The sequence below is a fragment of the Lepidothrix coronata genome, unplaced genomic scaffold, assembly GCF_001604755.1.
Source record: "Lepidothrix coronata isolate B3197 unplaced genomic scaffold, Lepidothrix_coronata-1.0 Scaffold107, whole genome shotgun sequence".
NCBI lineage: Eukaryota > Metazoa > Chordata > Aves > Passeriformes > Pipridae > Lepidothrix > Lepidothrix coronata.
In genome coordinates, this window is record NW_016690287.1 from 1,442,439 (window position 1) to 1,451,412 (window position 8,974).

The window sequence follows — 8,974 nt, forward strand, 5'->3', positions numbered from 1 at the left end:
AACCGCACTGAGGGGAGGAGGAGGAGAAGGAGGCGAGGGACCCGCCAGCCTGCCTGGGAAGGTCGGCAGGAAGGCGACCTGGAGGAAAATTTGCGCGGCGGGGGACGAGCTGTTGGGACTTGAGGAGGAGGAGGAAGGCGCTTCTCGGAGAAGCTGAAAAACACCTCCCTCCCGCAGAGAGCTGTGGCTTCCTCGTCGCCGGCGGGGCGGGGGAGCGGGCAGGAGGTGGGATGCTGGGCGGGATGCGGGGCGGTGTCGCCGCAGGCACTTTAAAGCCGCGGCGCCGGCGGGCGCGGCGTGGCGGCGGCATGGCCGAGGTGAAGGTGGCCGTGCTGGGCGGGAGCGGGGCCGGCAAGTCGGGTAAGGGGGGAAACCCAGGGAGCCCCCGGCCTTGGCCGTACCTCGGGTTTGGTGCACGGGGGCGGCGCGATCCCGCTAAACGTGGCGTGTGCTTCCCTCCCTTAGCGCTGACCGTGCGGTTCCTGACCCGGCGGTTCATCGGGGAATACGCGTCCAACGCCGGTGAGCGCCGCGGGACGGAGGGAGGGAAGGAGGGTTGGGAGGGGGATCCGGGGGGGATCCGCTCGGGGTTCCCCCGGGGAGCGCAAGACGCGGCGCTTCGAGCACGTGTTTGATCGGGAAATCGGGTAAAAGCGCGGTTTCGCAGAACTTTTCGGGGAGATTTAAGTTTCCGCTCGGTTATCAGCGGGAGGTCCTGGCTAAGCGTAAGCTCTGAGGAGGGAGAAGGACGAGCGGGTTGTCTGTGCAGGGATCGCCCCGAATAGGGGAAGGGAGGATAACCGGACTGCGAGTGGGAAGTGAGGGTGGGTTACAGTCAGCTCAGTCAGAGAGGAGGGGAAGAAAAGAGACAGACTAGGTAAAAAAACCCCAAACAACAAACCCACCCCCAAACCTGTTCTATTGAATATCTGCTCTTCGGCTCCAGAGGAGAGGTGGAACGGATTGTTTATCGGGCACTGGTGGTGAATCAAAGCATAACGCGAAACCCCCAGCGAAGCAGGAATGCGCTGGTTGGATTGCTTTGTGGAAAGTCTCGCTGGACAGAGGACAGAAGGTCACATTCGTGCCAGAACTGATACGCTGATCCTTAAGACACTTCTAAGGTCTTGGGAAGTGGCAAAGCAGGACTCGAACTTTCACATGCCGGGTAGAAATACTGTTTAACTGATGCACAAACAACTTCGGAAGTGTGCTGCCACCCCAGCTGATGGGCATGAGAAGTCCCAAAACTTAAGATGTCAGAGAGATTGCTATCTGCCTCACTTTCCCTGCTGAAGTGAAGGAGTCTTTCCACATTTTTTTTTCGTGGGGATCAGAGTAGCTTCCAGTGATCCATAGATAAAAAAGAAATTAGAAGTGCTAAACTGAATTGCGTTAAATATATCAAAATTAATTTATTATGAAGGGAGAGTTACAGTTGTATATATATGCTCTACCAATACTTGTTACAATACAGACTGAAAAGATAGTTTGTGTCCTAGCTGGCTGATCTAGGTCTGAGCTGTCACATGGAAGTTGAATAGTGCTCTCTGTGCTCCATGTGTGTGCCAAGCCACCTGCAACTAAAAACAGGTTTCCCTGTTCTGAGCCTCCAGTACTGCAAGTGTCAGAACATTTTCATTTGTTAACAAATGTTTGTTGGAAGGTACGTTCAGCACTATTTCTAGAAAGGAGGAAGGGGGAGGGAAGTGGGAATAGGGGTGGTAAAGATCGTGCCACTGTTAGTGGAGTCAAAACATTAACTAAAATTTTGTTTAATTATGGAAAAAACCATAATTAAACAAATTAAGGGCTGCAGATTTTATTTTCTGAGATGCTTGGGACTGATAGTTCATCATCAGATGAACTCTTATGATAGGCATGGAGAATGCTTAAGATTAACCTGGTCCTGAGCTGAAGATGCTGAGTTCCAGAGATTATAGACCTACCCCTCATTATACAGTTTTAAGTGGATTTTCTGTAGGGCAAATACCAGTTCATGTCTCTCTAGTTCAGAAACTGAGAAGTTATACTGCAGAAAACCTGTTGATAACTAACACAATGAACACAATCTGGTCACACTTGCTTAGAACAGGCTGCTGGTGAAAAGAATAGTGATGGTCTGTCTGCAATAGTGTTCCCAGTGTTGCTGGTGGAGAGTCCTAAATCTGAGAACTGACACTACAGAAATATTTTTGGACTAGATCCTAAGGACATGATCCTGTAAATACTGTAGGTCTAATGCTGCCTTGTATGAGAACTCTTAAAGCACCAGATGTCATGGTAAATAAACAGTATTGCTCAATAATGGCTTTTGTGCAGAACCAGAACTACAGATAGTCTGGCTGACTACTTGCATAATCCTGAGCCTTAGTATCAAGCTGAGTGATCAAGAACATTTAGCTGATTCTGAGCATCCCTCCATTTTAGAAGAGGAAAACTATGGTCTGAAAGTATTCATTGCACCAAAACTTTGATGGGAGCACCAAACTGAAGTGGTGTTGGTCTGCCCAAGGGGCTGGTTGTTGCAAAATGAAATATGTTTCTTTCTAATGTGTGTTCAAAAAAAGAAAAAGCAAACAGCTGGTCAACAACACTGCAAAAAACCCCACACCAACAAAATAAAATAAAAAAAAATCAAACAAAAAAACTCCTCTAACCCTGAAAACCCCAACAAAGCCAAACCCCCTCCTCACCTGCAAAAGAAACAAATCGCAGACAAAACCCCTTTAAAAACCAACCAAATCAAAGAGTACTTATGTAATCCTCAGTATTATCCAATGTCAGCATTGCTGCCTTTTCTTTTCACTGTCATCCCAAGTCACTAACACTGATTTTCTTTGGATACTGTCTACCTTTTAGAATGCATCTACACTAAACACTTGTGCCTGGATGGGAGGCAGATACACCTGGAAATTTATGACCCTTGTTCACAGGTAAGAATTGGTGGGAGGGGGCAAAGAAAGGCTGTTCTTCATTCTGTCTGTGTATATGGTAAAAAGGGTTGAGGGGTTACAAACTTCTTGTCTGCTGTTGGAATTTTTCCTTGCTGTTTTTCTTTTAAAGACTGAAATTTTATAGTTGCTGTGGCTCAGACCTGCTGAGTACTTTCCAATTTCAGGGAAGAAGCCCTTCATTGTTTAGATTTTTCGTAAATGCCTTTTCATTTTGGAGTATTGCTAACAGAAATAACTTTTACCACTTTTGCCTTACTTAGGTAGATACAGAGATAAGTTATTGGGTTACATGCAGTTTTCTCAAATACTGTAAATGGATGAAATTTTATATAGCTTATAATTTATAAAGCAAGCAGTTTACTAAATGTCTTTAGAAATGGTCAAAGTAGACATTACTGCTCCTCTTGCTAGCGTACTCTGAGCTGTCTTGTACTAGTTTTTACTGAAGAACAAGGCCTAACTTTAGCTGTTTGCTGCTTTCTTCCCAACTTCTTAGTGCCTGCACAGGAGTAGGTAACAGGCAGAGGCAGTATTGCTTTTCTCTGACAGGACTAGATGGGTTTTGGAGGTCCTGTATCCCATGAGAGATGGGGAAGAAAAGCAGGTCCCAAGAGGAGACCAGAATGGGGAAGGAAGTGGTGCCATTTTTGTTTCTGCTTCCTGAAATCTTCCTGCTCTCTGAGGTTTTCCTCTAGTAGCTGGATACCTGTTGTACAAAGCTCACCGTCCCTTCATCCATCTGAGAAACAGCTGTGACACACACACACATCACCATTCCCACCCCTAAATGTGCTGCACAGTCCCCACAGCACTAAAAAAACCTGTTGTATTAAAGATGCTGAAGTCTTCAGACAGTTCTGGAAACTCGTTTCATCTTTCTCATGCATCCCCTTTCACTGCCACTTTTCAGTTACCATCCCTCACTAAGTTACAGCCTTCCCAGTTCAGATGTTAATGGTGCTACAGAGCTGCCCTAAGACTGAGCCAATCAAGGCAACCAGGTTGGGATGTCACTGGAGAATATACATTGCAAGTAGCAAAGTACTAAACTAGCAAGGGACCAACTTTAACAGTCCTCAGTTTACTATTCAAGGTGGGTTTTCCACAGAGCAAAAGTCAATTTTTAATCTTTATTTTTTTCCTGATCAGCTTCTGGTATTTCATCTATTTTGGATCACATGGTTTTGCTAGCTGCAGCCAAATCATCTATGGGGATAAGCTAATTTAAAATAGTTTTGAAATTACATTCCTTTGCTTAATAGGACAGTTTGCAGCTGTTGCTTTCTGGAAATCAGAAGTGGGACAGTTTCTTGTGGTGAAGGGACTCAAGGATTGGTATAACCCCATTGTCATTAGAGCAGCTTTTGTCACTAGTTTGTTTTAAACTCAACTGCAGATTGATGGGAGATTTTTTTCTAGCTGTCTCTACAAATTTATCCTCTGGGTAGTGTTTCAGACTTGAACAATTCAATGAAGAAACAAAGCAAATGAAGAAACAAAGCAAATGAAGAAACAAAGCAAATGAAGAAACCAAAGAAAGTCATTAAGCTTAGTGTAGTCACAGTATTAGAAACACGTAAACCAGAGCTATAACCACAAAATGCACAAATATCAATGGCTCCTGTATGTTTCTTTCACATGTAACCCTGCAGAATATTCAGCATAAGTAGTGGTTGTACAGGGTATGCAATTTTACTGTTTAAAAAAAGCATAGATTTTTCATAATTTGTTGGTAATCCAAAGTGCTGTCTTTACTGATGGTTATATATTAGGCTTTTGGAGCAGTATTCACCTGAATTTGATAACAATACCTAGGCCTATTAAATATCCTTTGCAATAAAAGATACAACATTCTCACATTCACAGTGACAAAGAAAATGCTCTGATGTGACAACAGTAACATTCTTTTTGCATGTGAATTTGAACTTCTTTCAGCCACAGCAGGGGAAACTCTCCCTCACAGACGAGCTCCACTGGGCTGATGGATTTATCATTGTTTATGACATCAGTGACAGAGCATCGTTTGCATTTGCAAAAGCATTGCTGTACAGGATCCGAGAGTCTCACATAGGAGTTTGTAAAAAGTAAGTGGCATTATTTTTTTTCCCCTCAGCAAACATAATAAAGAGCCGAGAACGTTTCTGTGAGCTGTAGGCATCCTAGTAGCAATTAAAATCCAGCAGCATCCAAGTGACATAATGCAATGCCAACAACAAGGTACCTGGAGGTAAAATGTGTGGCAAATTGCAATCTATTTCACTGTATCCTATGCCAAGTACATCAGGACTTTTGTTTTTCTTTCTTACAAAATTGCTATTTAAATAATTGCCATAAATCTCTCTGCTGTGATTTGCATGGCTATAAAGCTGGCAGTCAGTCTGTGCTTTTACTCTCCCACTTGATTACTGATGGAGATGCACCTGTGTGGGGGTTGAAGGAAGCATTTCCCAACATATAGAAGTCTAATACCATGAATGTCTCCTAAACTGCCTTTAGCAGTGACACCGACATTATTTGTACACACGGGTAACCACATGGTAAGAAACAAACTACTTTCAAGAATAACCACCCAAATTGCAAGTCTGAGTACGTGTGGTGGTGTGTACTCCTGCATCTGTCAGCTGAGGTGCTTTCTAAACAAATGAGAATGAAATCCCTTTCTTATATCTGGAGAAGAGTAAAAAACCAAACCACTTTCCTCTCTATTTTACTGCTGAACTTTCTTAATTTTCTCTGAAAGGAAAAAATTTAGCAGAGCTTGGAATTAGGTTTCCTGTGTTTTCTTCTGAGTTATGCCACTGACACTTGGTTTATCTCTTGGACTCTATTCTGTTACCTGCAAATGGGGATAATGATCAGCTTGCTTCTTTGTGAAGTCCAGGTGCTGACAATATACTCAGCAGTATAGAGGATGAAAACAGCAGTGGATTAAAAATACATTAATTCATTGAGTAGAGGAACCAAAATGAAAACGTACTGATAGAGAATAACTGGTCTGGAAAATCCTTTGACATTTGACTGTGGCAAAGGGAAAACCAGAACTCTGGCAGACTTGGGGTGCTGGTTGGTTCTTTTGGATTTATTTTTCTTTGCAATGCCTATTATTTTGAATATACAGACTTCTCATACACACTGAATATAGCACAGCATACAGCACAGTATTGTGATACAGCTTTTCTCTAATTGGAACCTTTTTGATTTCAGAATGGTCGAGTCGTCTGTATTTTTGGTTGGTAATAAACAGGATTTATGCCACATGAGGGAAGTTGGCTGGGATGAAGGACAGAAGCTGGCAATGGATAACAAGTGCCAATTCTGTGAACTGTCCGCAGCAGAACATTGTCAGGAAGTTGTGGCAATGTTCACGAAAGTCCTGAGGAATATCACTTCAAATTTCAAAGTGAAGGAAAAGAGACGACCAAGTGGATCAAAGTCAATGGCCAAGTTAATCAACAATATGTTTGGAAAGAGAAGGAAATCTGTGTAAAAGATGGTTAGTCTTGAAGTAGGAACAAGCTGAAATAATGGAGCAGAGGCAGCTCTTGGGATTCAGTGAATTTCCTCCAAAGGTTGGTATCTGGAGGAGTAAGACAGTAGAGGCCAAAGGTGGGAGATAGTATGGTCAAGTGAATGGTCTAGACCTAGAAGACTGACCTTCTATTTCAAGTCCTACTCCAGATTTACATGTGTTTAGGGCTGTGCCACTTAAACCATAAGCTGCTCCAGAGGAGAGTTTGATTCTGTATTTATTCAACACCAACATGGTCTTGGGTAGAGCTTCTAGGTGCAACTGAAGTACAAACAGTTATTCCACAGAATCACTTATTTGGGAAACATCGTTGAGTCCAAACATTAACCTGACACTGCCAAATCCACCACTGAACCATGTCCTTAAGTGTTCCATAATTTCCGATAAACTCAGCCTTGCTGACCAAAATCTTACTTCAGAATTCTGAGAAGCAGTTGAATTTTTTGTGCAAGAGCATTCGCACTGAAGAAAAGCAAAATGCTGTAGCTGCATATGATAATGTGTTTGTATTTCACTGAAGGAAGGACGGCTTAGAGCCTTGTGTGCCTAACACCTACTGAAAGTCTTATGAATTAAATGCTTGGTCACCATCTACAAAAGTTATTTACCTGCAAAGCTGCCTTGCAGAGGCACCAAAAGTAGGAAAGCAGATATATAAAGCAGTATTGTCTCCTGTTTCAGTATCTTTTTTTTTTTTTATGAGTGATGAAAGAATGTAGAGAAGGTTGGAAAGTGTGGGAACTGAAATGTTAGTGAAATGTTAGTCAGTGAACATTGGACTGTTTTGGCAAGGTGGTTATTTAATGAAATAATTTTACAGCCAGGGACAGCATAAGGCCAGGGCTGATCCCTTTCACAGCACAGTTTTTGTGAGCTTTAACAAAATTTCAGTACCTGTAAGGTGGATGTGGCTATTCAGTTTTAGATGGGAGCAGAAGCTTGGAAAGCACGTGGACTGGTAAAGAGCACGAGTTCTTTAGGATGTCTGCCTGGATTTAAAGGTCAGCCTGCTGGTAAGACCTGTGCTCACATAGAGTGTTTTTCCTAAGGACTGATGTCTTTACAACTAGTCATCACTGTGGTATTGAAATGCCACTAAGCACTATGTTAGCTACACTTTTCAGATGTGGATATTAAACATCAGATGGGTCCAAATGTGTTGTCAGTTGACATTCAGAGCTCTTACTGTAGACAACTAAATAAGGGCTTAGCCCAGCGTGTTTGAAAGTGCTGTGCTCATGCAGAAATTATGAAGAGAAGTGATCTGAAGGTGAATTACTGCCTTCTGCCCATTCCAGGGGACAGCTAGGATTCAGTCTTTGAAAGTTGCTAAGTTGAAGCCTACCTCTGCTCTGAAATTTTACCTGCATTAAAACGAGTAAGATTACTCTGATTTTTGAGTGTTCACCCCCATAAAATGGCATAAGAAAGGTATATAATCTTAACATTACTGTTGTAAAATAATACTGAAGTTTGTTTTAATAAGTTTTGACAAAAGATCATGTCCTTTTTTTAAGGAAAAGATACTGTTTATTTCACTTGTTATAAGACTACAAATACAAATATTGGAATATTTGTGCCTGCCAATTCTCAGTTGGCAGGCACAGGGTTGCTTTATTTTTATACAGATGCTGCTCTGAAGTATCAGGAGCAGTGTATTTAACTGTATTGTCCATATCTATGAAACTGAACTTGAAGACTACTCATGTACACCCTTCAGCTTTCCAGCACACACGGGATTCCAGAATGACTAATAGACTGTTGTAGCTGTACCTCACCAGTTCTGGCATTGCCAGATTTGAGAACTCTTATTTGTATTTACTGCTCCGGTACTAAATAAACTGGATATAAGATGGATGTACTGATGTGCTTTTTTTTCCCCCGCCTTTACTTCTATATAAAGGTACAGACTTTTGTTTTGACTGCTGTAAAATGGAAGCACCATGCAGATCTGGAATTCAAATTAGAGAAAGTAAATCTGGGAATCAGACACTTGGCATAATGGTGAACCTCTGGTTGTGATTCCTGAACACAGTGAAGAAGCCTTCAGGTACCTTTATGCAATGAAGAGTAGAGAGAGAACCTTTTAAAAACATTCTTTATCCTTCAAGAATCAGTCAAGACAGCTACAGAGAAGCTAATTAGTTTTGCTCATACTAATGGGAATTTGGACTTCCAGACAGGTGGAACCTGTAGCATACCACATAACCTTACTTCTCTTTTTGTCTAGATGGGGTGAGTGTTGGAACAGAGAGTAGCTGTCTTCTGATAGGCTGTGCTCACCTGGAAACCAGCTGAAACACAGGATGCATTTAGGCTTGAGCGTACCAAAACACCCACTATACACAAAATTTGATGTTCTTAGCATCAGGATTTCACTTGTCTTTTATTGCTGGTAAGTGCAGATGAGCAAGAGAGCCAAGTTTTAAAGCATTCTCCCATTCTAAATCTATTTTATTAGTATTTTTTAAAAGCGAAGGCCTTTAGA

At 42.3% G+C, this 8,974-nt stretch overlaps 1 protein-coding gene across 1 annotated transcript; it reads left to right on the top strand.

Moving 5' to 3' along the window:
• The first annotated feature begins 253 nt into the window (after positions 1-253).
• Positions 254-8,343, top strand: RERGL (RERG like). The gene is made up of 5 exons (XM_017824012.1): positions 254-360; positions 466-522; positions 2,863-2,936; positions 4,893-5,041; positions 6,162-8,343. Exons 1-5 carry the CDS (start codon positions 309-311, stop codon positions 6,442-6,444), a joined length of 615 nt encoding a protein of 204 aa, XP_017679501.1. The 5' UTR covers positions 254-308; the 3' UTR covers positions 6,445-8,343.
• Positions 8,344-8,974: the final 631 nt, after the last annotated feature.

Coding starts and splice junctions, on each gene's coding strand:
- RERGL (XM_017824012.1), top strand. CDS start 309: ATGGCCGAGGTGAAGGTGGCCGTGCTGGGCGGGAGCGGGGCCGGCAAG. Junction 523..2,862: donor GGAATACGCGTCCAACGCCG/GTGAGCGCCGCG, acceptor TCTACCTTTTAG/AATGCATCTACACTAAACAC. Junction 5,042..6,161: donor CACATAGGAGTTTGTAAAAA/GTAAGTGGCATT, acceptor TTTTGATTTCAG/AATGGTCGAGTCGTCTGTAT.